This window comes from Bubalus kerabau, chromosome 7 (assembly GCF_029407905.1).
Source record: "Bubalus kerabau isolate K-KA32 ecotype Philippines breed swamp buffalo chromosome 7, PCC_UOA_SB_1v2, whole genome shotgun sequence".
NCBI lineage: Eukaryota > Metazoa > Chordata > Mammalia > Artiodactyla > Bovidae > Bubalus > Bubalus kerabau.
Window position 1 is genome coordinate 95,471,540 of NC_073630.1, and position 18,321 is coordinate 95,489,860.

General features: G+C 39.8%; 1 protein-coding gene and 1 non-coding gene across 2 annotated transcripts in view; both read right to left on the reverse strand.

Annotated features, from left to right (window-relative positions):
• The window catches only part of CCDC158 (coiled-coil domain containing 158), an 85,401-nt gene that overhangs the window by 37,270 nt on the left and 29,810 nt on the right, over positions 1 to 18,321 (reverse strand). Inside the window, exons 10-15 of the mRNA XM_055588840.1 lie at positions 13,794 to 13,913; positions 12,693 to 12,890; positions 10,627 to 11,109; positions 8,464 to 8,653; positions 6,545 to 6,697; positions 4,281 to 4,393 (exon numbers count right to left, since the gene is read on the reverse strand). Of these exons, the coding sequence (XP_055444815.1) occupies positions 4,281 to 4,393; positions 6,545 to 6,697; positions 8,464 to 8,653; positions 10,627 to 11,109; positions 12,693 to 12,890; positions 13,794 to 13,913 (1,257 nt within the window). The remainder of the gene's footprint in view (positions 1 to 4,280; positions 4,394 to 6,544; positions 6,698 to 8,463; positions 8,654 to 10,626; positions 11,110 to 12,692; positions 12,891 to 13,793; positions 13,914 to 18,321) is intronic.
• LOC129658257 (U6 spliceosomal RNA) lies at positions 5,662 to 5,768 on the reverse strand. Its single transcript, XR_008717349.1, has one exon. It is a non-coding gene; the product is annotated as a U6 spliceosomal RNA (small nuclear RNA).

An 18,321-nucleotide genomic window follows, 5' to 3' on the forward strand; every position in this document is an offset into this window, starting at 1 on the left:
CAAAAAAGCAAAATGGCTATCTGAGGAGGACTTACAAATAGCTGTGAAAAGAAGAGAAGTGAAAAGCAAAGGAGAAAAGGAAAGATATAAGCATCTGAATGCAGAGTTCCAAAGAATATCAAGAAGAGATAAGAAAGCCTTCTTCAGCGATCAATGCAAAGAAATAGAGGAAAACAACAGAATGGGAAAGACTAGGGATCTCTTCAAGAAAATCAGAGATACCAAAGGAACATTTCATGCAAAGATGAGCTCGATAAAGGACAGAAATGGTATGGACCTAACAGAAGCAGAAGATATTAAGAAGAGATGGCAAGAATACACAGAAGAACTGTACAAAAAGATCTTCACAACCCAGATAATCACGATGGTGTGATCATTGACCTAGAGCCAGACATCCTGGAATGTGAAGTCAAGTGGGCCTTAGAAAGCATCACTACGAACAAAGCTAGTGGAGGTGATGGAATTCCAGTTGAGCTATTCCAAATCCTGAAAGATGATGCTGTGAAAGTGCTGCACTCAATATGCTAGCAAATTTGGAAAACTCAGCAGTGGCCACAGGACTGGAAAAGGTCAGTTTTCATTCCAACCCCCCAAAAAAGCAATGCCACATAATGCTCAAACTACCACACAATTGCACTCATCTCACACGTTAGTAAAGTAATGCTCAAAATTCTCCAAGCTAGGCTTCAACTGTACATGAACTGTGAACTTCTAGATGTTCAACTGATTTTAGAAAAGGCAGAGGAACCAGAGATCAAATTGCCAACATCTGCTGGGTCATGGAAAAAGCAAGAGAGTTCCAGAAAAACATCTATTTCTGCTTTATTGACTATGCCAAAGCCTTTGACTGTGTGGATCACAACAAACTGTGGGAAATTCTTCAAGAGATGGGAATACCAGACCACCTGACCTGCCTCCTGAGAAATCTGTATGCAGGTCAGGAAGCAACAGTTAGAACTGGACATGGAACAACAGACTGGTTCCAAATAGGAAAAGGAGTTCGTCAAGGCTGTATATTGTCACCCTGCTTATTTAACTTCTATGCAGAGTACATCATGAGAAACGCTGGACTGGAAGAAGCACAAGCTGGAATCCAGATTGCCAGGAGAAATATCAATAACCTCAGATATGCAGATGACACCACCCTTATGGCAGAAAGTGAAGAGGAACTCAAAAGCCTCTTGATGAAAGTGAAAGTGGAGAGTGAAAAAGTTGGCTTAAAGCTCAACACTCAGAAAACGAAGATCATGGCATCTGGTCCTATCACTTCATGGGAAATAGATGGGGAAACAGTGGAAACAGTGTCAGACTTTATTTTTGGGGGCTCCAAAATCACTGCAGATGGTGACTGCAGCCATGAAATTAAAAAATGGTTACTCCTTGGAAGGAAAGTTATGACCAACCTAGATAGCATATTCAAAAGCAGAGACGTTACTTTGCCAACAAAGGTTCGTCTAGTCAAGGCTATGGTTTTTCCTGTGGTCATGTATGGATGTGAGAGCTGGACTGTGAAAAAGGCTTAGCGCCGAAGAATTGAGGCTTTTGAACTGTGGTGTTGGAGAAGACTCTTGAGAGTCCCTTGGACTGCAAGGAGATCCAACCAGTCCATTCTGAAGGAGATCAGCCCTGGGATTTCTTTGGAAGGAATGATGCTAAAGCTGAAACTCCAGTACTTTGGCCACCTCATGGGAAGAGTTGACTCATTGGAAAAGACTCTGATGCTGGGAGGGACTGGGGGCAAGAGGAGAAGGGGACGACAGAGGATGAGATGGCTGGATGGCATCACTGACTCTATGGACATGAGTCTGAGTGAACTCCGGGAGTTGGTGATGGACAGGGAGGCCTGGCGTGCTGCGATTCATGGGGTCGCAAAGAGTCGGACATGACTGAGCGACTGATCTGATCTGATCTGAATGCATGGTTTCATCTATGAGAAATACCAGGTCAGTGCAGAAAACAGCACCCAGCTAAGGAGAGTTGCACAGAAATACAAAAAACAAACATACACACTCTTCAAACAATTAGCTCCCTCAGTTTACCTTGTGTTATGAGCCACATCCTATGTCACAGAAAAACCTACCTTCTACCCCTTCTTAAGAACTATCACACTGCAATTCTTCAATGCACATGTTCACAAGCAAACTTCAGGTCGTTTTTAGGATAAAGGGCCATTCTAATTGTAGTATTTATGTGTCTCTTAAACATTTAACGTGTAAAACTGTGCTACCATTTTCATTAGGTTCCTACTTTTCTTTTGTCACTGATGAAGTGCGTCAGTGTCGTGCTCCTAATCCCACCACTCCCCCAAGTCCCGTGGTGGTTTTTGTTGCATGATTTTGCATAGTGTGATTTTAGGAACACAGTTGTTACTTTAGAGTGGAACTGAATATGCTCTGCTTATAATCACTCTGTCTCTACCATGAATATCTTCTTACAGTTAAAATACTAGCTCTTGGACAGCTACATGTAAGAAAATGAAATCAGAAAACTTTAACAGCACACATAAAAATACATTCAGAATAGGTTAAGGACCTAAATGTAAGACCAGACACTATAAAACATCAGCAGAACACTCTGACATAAATTACAGCAATATCCTTTTCCATCTATCTCCCAGAGTAATGGAAATTAAAACAAATTAAAACTCCAATGGAATTAAATGAATGGGACCTAATTAAACCCAAAAGTTTTTGCACAGCAAAGGAAATCATAAACAAAATGAAAAAACAAGCCACAGAATGGAAGAAAATATTTGCAAATGATGCAATTGACAAAAGATTAGTCTCAAAAATTTGCAAACAGCTCATGTGGCTTAATATGAGAAAAGAAACAATCCAATCAAAAAATGGGCAGAAGACCTAAACAGACTTCTCTCCAGAGAGGACATACAGGTGGCAAGAGGCACATGAAAAGAGGTTCAACATCTAATTAACAGAGAAATGCAAATCAAAACTATGACGAGCTAACACCTCACACCAGCAGAATGGCCACCATCAAAAAATCCACAAACAATAAATGCCTTAGAAGGTGTGGAAAAAAGGGAACCAACCTACACTCTTGGTGGGAGTGTAAACTGGTAACTGCCACTATGGAGAACAATATGGAGGTTCCTTAAAAAACTAAAATTAGACCTATCACATGATTCAGCAATCCCACTCCTGGGCATATATCCAGAGAAAACCATGGTTTGAAAGGATACATGCACCTTAGTGTTCATTGCAGCACTGATTTACAATAGCCAAGATATGGAAGTAATCTAAATGTCCATCAACAAATGAATGGATAAAGAAGATGTGAGATATATATGCAATGGAATATTACTCAGCCATTAAAAAGAATGAAATAATGCCATTTGCAGCAACATGGATGGACCTGGAGATAATCATACTAAGCGAAGTTAAGTCACATAGAGAAAAACAAATGTTGTATGATATCACTTATATGTGGATTCTAAAAAAATGATACAAACGAAATTATTTACAAAACAGAAACAGACTCACAAACTTAGAGAACGAATTCATGGTTACTGGTGGGAAGGGGTGGGGGGAGGGATAGATTGGAAATTTGAGATTGAATATACATACTACTTTCTTTTTTCTTTGTTTCTTTCTAAATTAATTTTTATTGGAGTAGAGTTGCTTTACAGTGTTGTGTTAGTCTCTGCTGTACAGCAAAGCGAATCAGCCATATGTATACATATATCCCCTCTTTTTTATATTTCCTTCCCATTTAGGTCACCACAGAGCACTGAGTAGAGTTCCCTGGGCTCTACAGTATGTTCTCATTAGTTATCTATTTAATGCATAGTATCAAAAGTGTATACATGTCAATCCCAATCTTCTAATTCTTCCCACCCCCACTCCTCCCCCTTGGAATCCATACGTTTGTTCTCACTGATATATTTAAAATAGATAACCAACAAAGACCTACTATATAGTACAGCGAATGCTGCTCAATATTATGTAATAATCTAAATGGAAAAAGAATTTGAAAAAGAATAGATACATGTAAAAAAATAACAAAAGAAGACCAAGGAAGAAAATAATAAAAGAAAATAAAATTCATTCCAGAGTAGTTATTAAAAAAAAAAAAAAAAAAACACTAGCTCTTTCAAGGTCCTGCTCAGATGTTCCTTTGGGAACCGTCTCCTCATTCTCTCAGTTAGGAATAACCTCTGGCCTTGTTCCCACTGTACTTTGTATCTCTGTGTCTTACTCTGTGTTGTAGTTTACTAATGAGTAAACACATTGGCCTCCCCCACTCCAAGGACAGGGACTCACCTTGTTTGCATTTGTCATTGCCTCTTCCAAAAATTGTATCTTGCTCTGAAGGGCATCTATCTGACCTCTTTTAGCTGTAATTTGTTTTTGCATCCCCATTGCCACTTTCATAGCTGGGGGAAAAAAAAAAAGGAACTAAACTGTGTCTTAGTTTTTAAAGTTTCTAACTTTTGAGAGGTGACTATAATTTGATGTTCAAACACTATGAAAAGGTGTAAGATTCCTCTAAGGCACCTGGATCATTTCAAGAAAGTGTTCACAAAAGATGTCTTCAGATTTCACAATATTGGGATATAACAATTTTCAGCAATTACTCAGGGGTTTTGAGCTGAGAAACATATATAAATGCTGATGTTCTGTGATTCCTTGCTAGAATTAACTTGATTGGCCTTCGTAATTTGCCATATCTCCAATGGTGGTAAATAATACTGACCAAATTCATACTTACATATATAGGAAATATGTACACAAAATATATAGTCATACAATGAAAAATGTAAATAGAATTTTTACTAAAATAACTTTCTAGAAACTCATATATAAAATACCACACAAGACATCTACTATTATTGATCTTTTAAAAGATTCCAGTGATAATACAAACCATTCAATTTCCATTGTCATGGGTATTACCATGTACTCAGAACTCACTATTGTTTCAAAAGTCAAACTGGCATATAAGCATATATGTGATTATTTTACGGAAACTGGTGACAGGATGAGAATGTTCTCGACAGGAGGCAAGGCACTGAAGACTTAAGACATGGCAGGCCACTGAGAAGATAAGTAAAGCTCACCACTGTTTGGAAATTCAAAGTCTGAGATCCTATGTTGTTTCTTAGAACCAGCTGAGAAAAGAGGTTTGAAAATGCCACTGCTTTTGAGTTAGGTCCAGCTTAGAGGTTAAAAAGAAAAAGAAAATGTGGCACTCTTTAAAACCAAACTATTGGAGGATGAAAGGTCTGACTTCTTGCTAACAAGATATAGTTCCTGTAGCTAAACTGTCCAGACCAGGGTTAATACAGGCACAGTTCACTGGTTTGTTAATAGAGCAAAAGTCTGGTATCATTTGCTCACCACTCTGAAGAATTCTGGTCTGATTAAGTGCATCATGCTTGGCCTTCAAAGGTAATTTTCTTAATAAATTCTTTATTTTAAGGTGATCCTAATTGGAGAGCGAATACAGGGTTACCTAGTTAATTTAACAACTGTAATGGGACTGGGGGAGTTGTGGAGAGGCCTGGAGCACATGAGGAGGAGACTGTCTAGTGGATGGGGAGGAGGGAACAGACCCCTGATGGGCCTCTGGAGTGAGCTCTCCACGCCCCATCATTTTCTTTATGTTTACCAGCAAAGACAGAGCTGAATCTCTGAGGACCACACAAAACGTGGACACTTCAAGAATTTCTGTGCCATCTTTGGGCAAGGGCCATGGTAATCTTTTCAGTATCATTCCACTTTTGGTATATGTTCTGTTAAAGTGAGCACAAACATAAATCTTTTGACATGAAAAAATATTGAGAAATAGAAAATGTAGTCTTTAGTTAAATATTTATTCTTATAGTCAGCTAATACAGCCATATTAACAATGATAGGAATAATATGAAATAGCAACTAACCTTCCTCTGAATTAATATGGGCAGCAAGGTGAAAAGGGAACAGGTATAAAGCGGTGAGAAGGGACCCCTCATCCTAGCAGTTCAATTCCCAGGGCACCCTCCCATCTTCAACTCAGAGAAAGAGTTAGGAATGGACAAATAGCCATAGGCACACAGTTTACAAAGATAGTAAACATGTGAAAAATAGGCTGATGAATGAAAATTATTGGTGATCTGTATTTATATCAGTTCAGTCACTCAGTTGTGTCCGACTCTTTGTGACCCCATAAATCGCAGCACGTCAGGCCTCCTTGTCCATCACCAACTCCCGGAGTTCACCCAGACTCACGTCCATCGATATCAACACTTCCTCAAAAACAGTTAATTGGCATTTATGGACATTGAGGTTTGTTAGAAATTATTGAAATAGCTAAAGAAAAAGAAAGATTCTGATACTTAAGGAATAAATTAAGCAAATGTCAATTTCCCTCAAAAACACTGGGAATTATAACTGCTATATGACAACCATCAGTGATATCTACTGTTGTATGTCTCTCACAGCATACTTCACTGTGAAGAAGTGGAAGGCAATGAATCCAGTTTGTGTTTTATTAAATCTATACCAAGGGAATTAAAAACAAAAGGAAAAGATCTACTGAAGCATACCATGACCATCAGATCCTTCCATTGACTTTAATGTATTTCTTGTTTGCTCCAGCTCAGACTGTGCAGATTTTAATTGCATTTTCAGCTTATTTGTAGTAGTTTCCATTTCTTCACTTTTGTTTCGAAAATTCCTTTTTAAGACTTCATAGTCCTCTGTACAACATGATAAGCAATAATAGTTGGTTAATTTTTTTCTACTCCATTGTTATAAAGCTTATTTTATTTGTAATTAATGATCACAGAATTTTGGAGCTGAAAGAGACCCCACTTAGTTACATCATTTGTTACAGAAATGAGATGTACACACACATTTTCAGGGATCTAACTCTTTTCTAATCTGCTCGGGTGGGTTGTCCTCTTTTACTCTTATTAGTCATTGCTTTTCTTCCAGCCAGTGTAATTGGCTCACATCTATTTCCTCTTAAACCTTCTTGGATAATCATACCCACCACAACACATTGGCCACCATTTGTAGGCAGATGGATCTCCATGACTCGGTAAGTAACCTGACACTGCCACATGTTTTACCTGATTTTTTATCTCCAGTAACTATCAAAATACCTGGCATTCATCATTCATACACAAGAATACACACACACACACTCAAGTATCCATTTATTTACATTTGTCTATTTATATATGATAGATAGATTTACTTATAAAGGGAACAAGCAGAGTCAAGACCTCTCTGCTGAGATCTAACCCCATCTCTCCAGATATTTTCATGTGGATACCCTGGTGCCCCCAGACCAATGGTCTCACACTGACTGCCTCACCCTCCTGCCTGTAAGTTAACCCCTCTTGATTTCGTTTTCTCAGATGTTGGTATCATTGTTCTCCCAGTACTACAAATTTAAAATCAGAAGCACACATGCAACCCCTCTGGAGATTGATTCAATCTCCAAAAACTTGCTTAAGTCTTCCCTCTTCTCTCATTCTCATTATACTGCCTCAGTTCAGGTTCTCATCACCTTTCCCTGGAACCACCGCAAAACTCTCCTTAGCTGGCTGGCCTCTGTTCCTTTAGGCTTGCCTTTCTCTTCCTACCTGCTGGGTCTGTCCTTCTAAAATGTAAACTTGGTGACAACAATCTCTTACTCGGTATCTTTCGCCGGCTCCACACTGTCTGGCTCTGCCTATCCATTCTGCCTCATTTCTTAGTTCTTGTTCATTTGTACTTCTACTCCCATAAGTGTTTCTGAGGTCGCACTGTGTTACTTCATGCCCTCTCCGCCTGGACTGCCCTTCTACCTCCTTTTCACCTGCCAAATTCCATTCCTCCCAGATGTCACCGGTGACAGGGGGCTGATTCCCTCCCTCTCCCGCATCTGCACCCACCACCCAGCCACCATGCTTCACCCACCGCACGTGACACATTCTACACAGGACTGGCTTCCAACTAACGTGGAGCCTCACTGTTGTTCCCAGGGCCTGTCTCAGCATCTGGCATAGGAAATGCTCAGCAATCACTGACATGCATGTGCGTGTATGTATGTATGCGTGTGAAGTAGATAACACCTGTACCATACTAACAGTGAACTGAGGGTATTTTCATCTCCAAGAAATTTGCGTAAGTCTATTTACATGTGCGGCTTCATTATTCCACCTCTCATCAAGCTATCTGACTCAGAGGACTCGAGGTTTCCACTTCTCTCACTCTCCCCTTGGAAACGCAGTGCAGAATTTCACGGACACTGCGGGCTGACTAAAGTTAAGGGTTAACGAGTGCCTGCTCTGGGAGCACTTCATGGAGAAGCGTCAGGGTTTCGGGTGATGAGACGCGTGCGCAGGGACAGCATAATGATGCATGTTTGTATCACTGGATGAGGGCCCCTTCTGTCACAACAGTCCTAGTATCCTTGTGGAACGCCGCTGACAGCACTCCTACTTTCGGCAGAGTTTGAACTGGAGTAACATACCTGTAAGACTGTTTAACTCATTCCTACTAGCTTTCACCTCACTTAATAAATGGTCTCTCTCTTGCTTGATGTCTTTCACTGCACGGAGCCTCTCAGAGCCTGCGTTCACCAGCTTCACCTTTTCCAATTCCAGGTCACTCACTCTGGCTTCAAGCTCCCGTATCTTTGCATCTCTTTTATCTTTCAAAATCTAAATGTAGGGATAAATACAAAGGACAGAGCAAGAAATAAAAAAATAAAATATAAAGCAGCAATAAGAAGTGGGAAAACAAAAGGAGTATTTTACCTTTCTTTTAACCATAGATACCAATTCCCAGGATCACTGGCTACAGCCCTTCATTATTCCTATTCTATACATTCATTCATTAAAAAAAAAAAAAAAACATACTGGGCACCTAACTGTGCCAGACTCCATTTTACACGTTGAGGATGGTGTGCAGGTAAGGCCCTAGGTGAGCACCTACTCAGGTTTTACTCCCATGGCAGGTCCCCCACCAGGCTCCCGCTGCCCTGGCCGTGTATAGCAGTAAGCAATGTCCTTGTCCTCATGCGGCTTTTCCATTCTCATGAGAGGAGACAGACAACAACAAATATTGAATAACCGGATGACAATAATGATGGAAAAAGAACTAAAAAGGTGAGAGGGTGGAGGATGAACACGGGGAAGGGGCTGCTACTGGAGCTAAGGTGGTGTGTGGAAGAGAGCCTGACCACTGCCCTGATGAAAGCTTCTAGTCAGGGTGGTTCTTGGCAGTACTGAAAATTTGAATTTGGGGAGGGGGTCCCATCAGTCTAACCCGTTCTGCCTAAAAACTGTTCTTCAAGTGAAAGAATTTACCCTGGACCCTTGCTTTCCTTTCAGAAGACTCTATTCCCCTCCCTGGTAAGGACAGCCTATATGATCAGCTCCCAGTGTAAAAACTCTGCCCACTGAGCCTCTGATGAACCCCCCTGGTTGGCAACATCTGACACATGTTGTCACAACTTATTGCTGGCAGGGTTAAGCATCTTGTGCCCAACTGCAGGGGAGGAAGCTTATGCCTGGTTTCCTTTGGGAGAATTTTCCCCTTTGCTGATTTTTGGATCCTTTCTTTGTCATAAATCATCATAAGGGAAAAAATATTGTTTTTTTGTATCTATATGAGATGATAGATGTTATCTTACTGCTGTAATCATTGCACAATATGTGCAAATTAAGCCATTATGCTGTATCCCTTAAACTCATATAGTATTGTATGTCAATTATATTCCAACAAAACTGAAAGAAAAAATTAATTATATGTGATTTGTTTCCTACTAGTTACCATGGCAGATAAAAGTAATATAAAGCTTGGGAAACTGAATTTTTAAAAATTCATTCAATAGTTTTAAATTCTGATAAATATTTACTGAGCACCTTCTGGGTACATGGCACAAAGTCAGGGGCAAGGGTATACAAAGATGAAGATGGGTGCCCTGCTTGAAGAAGTCTTCAGTCTTACAGGGAAGAGGAGAAATTGCTATTTACACACACACACACACACGCACACACCACATACCCCACGCGCACATGCGTGCACATACACAGTGTAATACAGAATGTGACCCAGGCTGTAACAGGCACAAACGCAGTACGGTAAGGTTCAGGTGGAGAGTGGAATGGGGGAAGGGACTAATATTTTCTAAACGTCTTCCACAGGCCAGGAACCAAGCTAAATCCTTGATATATACTTTCTCATTTAAGCCTCAAATAATCCAACAAGACCCGGGGTTTTTTGTTTTGCATTTTGGTTTACAGACACAGAAGCCAACATTCAGCAAACAGTCTAGTGCTTTACAGTTACCGAGTGGTGAGATGGGGTTCAAATTTAGGTCTGTCTGAAGGGGGACAAAATGCTTTCTCAAACTATGGGATCAAGACAGACTTCATAAAGAAGCTGGATTTCCTGATTTTTCTCTTTTGTAGCAGCACTTCTGAACCATTTGGGGGCCACTTCTTGTGGAATTTAAGAAAAGTGTGGAAACTTTCTCACAAAAGCACACATGCACACCGACAAAAACACTTGCAGACACTTGCGGAGGGTCTATAAACTCTCTTTACACAACCCACTTCTGTCAGTTAGGTCAGACTTACGGGAGAAAAGAGAGATTTCAGAAGCTAAACCACCAAAACACTATACAGACCTTAACTTCCTGTAGCTCCAGCCTCCTATCATTGATCTCCTTCTCCAGCTGAGCTTTCTCTACTTGCATAGCGCCGGCTGTCCGCCCGTGCTGGCCCACCAACTGCGTCATGTTTTCAATCTGCTGTCGCAGGATCTCGATCACTTTGTCCTTCTCTGCCATTTGCAGCCTGAGGGCCTCGCACTCTGTCTGCACGTTTCGGAGGTGATCCCCTTCATTCTTCAGGTGCTGCAGCTCCTGCAACTTCAAGTCCACCCGGGAGCGCAGCTTCGTGATTTCTGCGTTGGTGGCCTCAATGGCTCGCTCCTTTTCCTGGAGGGAAGCTGTCAGGTCCGACACGGTCCTCTCCGAGCTCTCCAAGGTCATCTTCTTGGCTGTCAACTCTTCCACCACTTTGCGGAGCATCTCTTTGGTGGATTCAAGCTGAGCAGTCAAGGAGGACACTTTTTCTAGACTTTCATTCTTTCCCTGAATGGCTGCCATCTGATTGGTAAAGAAGAATTTCATGCATTTAGGCAGACAGGGAGAGGTCTCAAGAGATCTGACAAGTTAGCTCAAGAAGGTGAAATCATGAATATGAGAGTACCTCCAATTGTTTTGCTCTCAGAACTTCATACAGACAGCAGACTGATGTATTAATTAGATCAAGGTGGAGAGGCCTTAATTAAATAACAATGCTCATCCAGAATGGTGTTGTAGGGTGGGGACGAGCTCGGCTAGTGTCCTCTGAGGAAGTTTTCCACAGCAATTTATATTAGGATGACACTGGCAACAGTGGAAAGTGGGGTAAGAGTGAAGACACCTATCCTTTCTGTTTCCCTCTTCCTTAATTCCACCTTTGAGGGCAAAGTGAATGATGGCTTTTATCCAATGTACATTCACATTCTCTGGTCCTTGTTTGGAAAAGAGTAAGATTCTAATTGGGCTTCCCTGGTGGCTCAGACAGTAAAGAATCTGCCTGCAATGCAAGAGACCCTGGTTCGATTCCTGGGTTGGGAAGATCCCCTGGAAAAGGGATAGGCGACCCACTCTAGTACTCTTCAGCTTCCCTGGTGGCTTAGATGGTAAAGAATCTGCCCACAATTCGGGAGACCTGGGTTCAATCTCTGGGTTGGGAAGATTCCCTGGAGGAGGGCATGGCAACTCACTCTAATATTCTTGCCTGGAGAATCCCATGGACAGAGAAGCCTGGTGGGCTACAGTCCATGGGATCGCAGAGTCGGACATGACTGACTGACTCAGACAGCACAGCGCAAGATTCTGACCTCCAGGTGCTCCTTGAAGCTTTCTTCCTGCCCAGATTGGACCAGAGAATAGGAAGATGACTTTGCCTGGGTCTCGGCCAAGGGTGGTCCCTTTGGTTTGCTTTTTCATTTGAGGAAGCTCTTTTGTGGGACGCTTTTTGTGTCTCCATGGCAATTATGGCAGGCATTAGAACTATGTCCTTCCTGTCTTGAAGGTACACTGGTGCTCACACAGCACTCCACATGTCACTCCTGGTGTGCTGAACTGGAGTGCATATTTATCATTCCTAATCAGTTTGGGAGGAAAGGAGGGAAAAGCCTCTCTGGGGAAGGGGAAACAAAAAAATCTACTGGAAATCTTCAACCCTGCTTTTCCTCAGATCTCCCTACGTGCTTAGTTGCTCAGTCGTGTCTGACCCTTTGCAACTCCACGAACTGTAGCCCACCAGGCTCCACTGTCCATGGGGATTCTCCAGGCAAGAATACTGGAGTGGGTTGCCATGCCCTCCTCCAGGGGGTCTTCCCAACCCAGAGATGGAACCCAGGCCTCCCACATTGCAGGCAGATTCTTTTCTGTCTGAGCCACAGATCTTAGATGAAGCCCAGATCTCCCTATGGTCTGATGCTTTTCTATTATTAGGAATTATTAGGTTACCAATTTCCAGGTGAAATGAAAAGGCAACTGGATGGGAGTTTCATTACTCAACAATGAACAAAAGCGAGATGAAGTTTAACAAGAGGTCAGAACCATAGAAATAAACACCCGGTTTACATATCTTGCTCTCAGAGCCCCCAGCTCTCCCAGGGGGAGGCCGGCCTCACCTGCCGCTCCATCTGGCCCTGACACTCGCTCTTCATGGCCTTGAGCAAGGCCTCCAGGCGCTGCACCTCCATGTTCCTGTCGTCCAGTTCCCGCCGCAGGTGGTCGATGGTGATGCTGTTGCCCGTGTCCCGGTCCCACAGCCTCTTGTTCTGCTCCTTCTCCAGACTCAGCTCCTTCTCTCGCTTATGTAGGTCGGCCTACAAGAAGGGACGTCAGCCTTCCCCCTCGTGTTACACATTGGTTTTCAAACTCTTTTTTTCCTTACATCATCTTTGGAGTTTCTATGTGATTTGACAAGACTTTGATCTTGGAATTGGATTCTTTTTTAATTATTTTAGATAAAAAACAATGATTTCCTAGAAAACTAATATTTTGTTTACTTATAATTTCTAGCATTACAAGTAACTCTCAATGGACTAGACCCCAGATTAGATATGAGGATGCTGGGAAACATGCAACAGGAGGGATAGAAGCAAGGATTATCTCACGGTTTCGAGTCAGCTCTCCCTTGAGAGCTCCTTCATCAAGTCCCGGTTAGCCTGTGAACACTCTGGCAGCTGAGGGCCCTGTAGCCTGAGGTAAGGTTTGGTGGGGAGAGAATCCTGTTCTACAGGAACCCTAACAAATATCACAGGAAGGGGTACCAACATCGCCTTTCCTAAATTTCTCAGCCTGTAGTACCCCTAATGGAGGGCAGAAGCTGCTTCACTACCGTCGGAATCCTCTTCTCGTCCTACAAAAATTTTTTTACCTAAATTTGCATTTAACTTTTCTTTATACATGATTTTTATGTGTTTTGAATGTTGTTTGGCTTTGAAATGAACATTCAACCCTATTTCAGTTTAGCAGAACACAGTACCTAACGGAAAGACTATGGCTGTTAAGAGATCACCTTCACCCAACTTGTAAGCCCTAAGAGTTGTGCTTAAAGTATACAATATTATATTTCACACGTAAAACTTGAATAGTGTCCAGGATGCTGTGTTGTGTGTAAAGGTACAGACATGTTGTAAAATTTGGAATTTGAAACTAGTTTTGTGAAATACTATGGTAAAACTTGCCAGAATTAATCTCATTCATATGTTAGAGCACCTTCTTACCAAGAGCTTTTGAAGTTGGTCGTCCAGATTTCCAGATTCCTGACTGAACTGATCACGTTCCGTCCGTGCTTCAGTTAGCTCTGAGTTTGCAAGAACTAACTGCTTCTCCAGCTCTTCTATCTACAAGGAAAGCACAAATCAATCTGACTACGTCAATGAGTAATATAAAATAAATATAGTCTTTGGAAAACAGTATTATTTGAGGCAATGGTATCATTTGGGGGGCAAAAATAAGAGTTCATTTTGTGATGTATTTTGTAGACAAAATTGTGATGTATTTTGCAAAGTTTTCTAAACTTAAAGTCTATGTAGAATTCAGCCAGACATATTGACCAAAATGAAATACTTGGTACTGTGAGATTTAGCCATTGTCTGTAATATGTCACTCTCATTATCACACTATTCAAAATATGTCTTCTGTGAAAATGAGTTCTATAATTTGGTATTTAAGGAAGCTTTATGTGGCATAAAGAACATTCTACAAAGCCCATACAAATTAACTATATTATACTTAGAAGTGCTATTTTGTTTCAGAACATCAGTTTCAAAAATAAAGGCATTGACTATAAAACAATGAATGGTAACAAGTTTATAGTTATTGTCACTGTTAGTCACCCTTTTTTGAAAGGATACACAAATTAATACAATCCTCATTTTTTCTATCAAATGGGATCAGAATACTAATTTTAAAGAACTGTATAGATGCAGTTCTCTCTTACAGACAGGCAGCTGTCAGATCTGTGTGACCATGCATTTCTATGACATATGCCAGAAGGGCCATCACTGTAAACAGCATCTCTACAGCTCTTAACCTGGGGCTTCAGGCTACGAGGTTAAGATCTCAGACAATGGAGATTCAGAGTTTATATTTGAGCACAGCTACATAAACTCATTACTTAGACACAGATATTAAAATAATGAAAAACTACTGATACTGAGTGTTATATAGTGATACCTGATCTTTAATGTGATACCTACAATAATATTTCATCACCACTTTCCAATAATAACAAATCTTTCATGTCTGCATAAATGCTACATATTCCTTACTTCTAAGGCATCTACTGAATAGGCTTCCAAATCCACAGTCAAGAATAAAACTTACTGACTGGTTTGGATGGAACTGTGATTAAATCTTCTTAGAGAACATACGAGCAAGACTACCATTTCGTGATACTATTTTAAGTTGGTCTAAGTTCATTTAAGATCTTCATTTTTTAATTTGGTGCATATATGTTAATTATATTACATATAAATATGCATATGCAACTATCTCTGATAAATGGTAAGGATGAATACATAGATGGGTGTGTATACATATATGTCTTTATTTACATACATACATACATGACTTAAGAGCATACTAATACAGGACTATCAAATAGTTTCACATTTACCAACAGAGTAGTATCACAACCTACAGGAATGTGAATATAAATTTTAATATTTACATTGGATATATTTCAAAACTGACTTTGTAACTGATTCCATGTTTTATACAAAAAAGTATTTCACAGGAATTAGGTAAAACATTAGGTGACCGATAGAAATGAGCTCATAGATTCTAATAACCCCATAAAAAAGTGCCTTCACTCTTGTGCTCCTATAACAATTCATCCTCAGGGACACAAGCAGCTTTCTAAGACAAATGAGTACTACCAGCTGAAACAACCTCTTCAGCTCTACTAGTATTAGGAAAGACTAACTCAGCACACTTTGTTCAGACATTAAGAATACTGAGGGAAAAAACATCAACTCTTACTTTGGTTAAACAAATGTGATCAGAAAGGCAATATGATCTGGTTGAGAGTCAAACAGCCTGGTTCTGAACCTGGTTCTGAATTTGAGTCTAAATTATACATCTATAATTTGAAAAAAGTATTATAGATGATCTTTCAAATTCCTTTCAATTCTGCTTCTAATATTTTTTCACATAAGATCAGTATTAATAAAGCTGAAATTCTGTATTCTCAAATTCTGTATTTGAGCTCTAAATTTAACAAGAATGCTTTCAATTTTAAAAGTTACTCATATGACTAAAACGAACATTTTAGACTCCTAGTCTAGTGTAAAACCGTTTCTATCTTTGAGCAAAGTATTTGTGTGGTTTAAAAGCTTAAATTAAGACTTGCTATTGTATGTCTGTTTTCACTTTTTAAGAAATTCTGGATAATCATTTAATGTTAAATTCTATGAGACCAAATTTTGAAAAGAAAAAAGAAAAAGAATCAACTTGTATCTTTCCATCTAAGTATCAGACATTCCTCCAGACCCTGCAGGAACATTAGTTTTGTAGTTGTCAGTACTGACTCAACTGCTATAGCTCTGCTTTTACCTTTCACTTTTTAAAAGTAAAAATATTTATATTAATTAATCAATCAAAAAGATAAATGGAGAGTGAAAGGGAAAACCATTGAAGTAGCAGCTGAGCTGATACAAACAGCTGTAAAAACACACTGTGAAGAAAAGCCTTTTAAAATGTTCAGAATAAATACTGACATCTGAGATGTATTAGTTTTTTCTTTTTCGTTTCTTTTTAAATAGCAGCACTGGTTTTCCCTTTCACCATCTATGAATCTACTTTTTGTTTTGGATCACTGGACAAATCAGTACTGGGATCTCATTATAATCGTACAGTGATTTTAGATATCACCGATTGTGCCAAATTGTTATCTCGTTTTCTGTGCTCAAAAATACACAGTTCTGGGATAATAAGGAATGCTGCTGGTCAGCATAAAGGTGCATTGGCAGAACTATGCAGAGATTTGCACAGAATCTCCCCGCACAGGGTGCAGCTCCAGCCAGTGCTACTACGACTTCACTGTTTGAGTAAGAAGTTCAGCCCCAAATGCTTTCAAAGGAGGAAAAGTAAACTTAGAATCAAGATGGTGAGATATTTTTGTTATCAAAAAGCGAAAGTTAAGAGTAAAGCCAAATCTACAGAGCCAATAGTGACAGCTTCTACTGGTCCAAATTCGTAAAGGGGAATTCTGGAGGTTCTCCTAAAATGGAAAGAGAAGAATAGAAAAAATATTACAGTAAAACACTTTTGTATGTCTGCAAGCTATGTCTACAGTCTTCTTTGAAATATCACTTTTCATCAGTATGAAAATACTTTTGCTTATCTGAAGAGACATTTGTCTGGCTAAACAAGTTTTCTCTATACTTATGCATTCTAGTTGGGAAAGTTTTGTTCAGACCTGTATGTAATCAATTTTTTAAAATAATAAATATTTTTTTCTGAAGGAATCTGACCCTCAGGAGAAAATACTAACACTGCCTGCCTCTCATAAAATATGTTGATGTATATCAATATACTCTTAAATAATAAGTCTCTCTTCCCACAAATCTCGCTTTCAATCACAGCTGTATTTTTTCCTTATTGTTATTTGGATAGTATATATTGTATATATTAAATGTACAGCAGCAGTGGAAAAATAAAATTTTAAGATTTTATTTATTTAAGATTTTAAGGTTTTAATAGGCTTTAGCCTATTAAATGTCAAGGTAAATGAAAATAAAAGAAATTAAACAAAAGAATCTGTGTTTTTTTTTAATTCTACATTCAATTTATCACAACAAAAATATTTCATAACAATAGAAATTTTCATGAACACAAAATAAAATACTTTCGTTAATGTGTTTGATCTTCTTTGCTTAGTTACACCATGCATTTTTTTTTACACCATGTATTTTAAATGCTTTTCAGGTCAGAGTACATTAAAATCTGTATTTACATGGCAGGATAATCATCTCTCAGTGTTCCTTGACTAAAGCGAGTTACTATATGTGAACCGTGAACTTCCTGATGTTCAAGCTGGTTTTAGAAAAGGCAGAGGAACCAGAGATTAAATTGCCAACATCCGCTGGATCATGGAAAAAGCAAGAGAGTTCCAGAAAAACATCTATTTCTGCTTTATTGACTATGCCAAAGCCTTTGACTGTGTGGATCACAACAAACTGTGGGAAATTCTTCAAGAGATGGGAATACCAGACCACCTGATCTGCCTCTTGAGAAATTTGTATGCAGGTCAGGAAGCAACAGTTAGAACTGGACATGGAACAACAGACTGGTTCCAAATAGGAAAAGGAGTTCGTCAAGGCTGTATATTGTCACCCTGCTTATTTAACTTCTATGCAGAGTACATCATGAGAAACGCTGGACTGGAAGAAGCACAAGCTGGAATCCAGATTGCCGGGAGAAATATCAATAACCTCAGATATGCAGATGACACCACCCTTATGGCAGAAAGTGAAGAGGAACTCAAAAGCCTCTTGATGAAAGTGAAAGTGGAGAGTGAAAAAGTTGGCTTAAAGCTCAACATTCAGAAAACGAAGATCATGGCATCCGGTCCCATCACTTCATGGGAAATAGATGGGGAAACAGTGGAAACAGTGTCAGACTTTATTTTTCTGGGCTCCAAAATCACTACAGATGTTGACTGCAGCCATGAAATCAAAAGACGCTTACTCCTTGGAAGGAAAGTTATGACCAACCTAGATAGCATATTCAAAAGCAGAGACATTA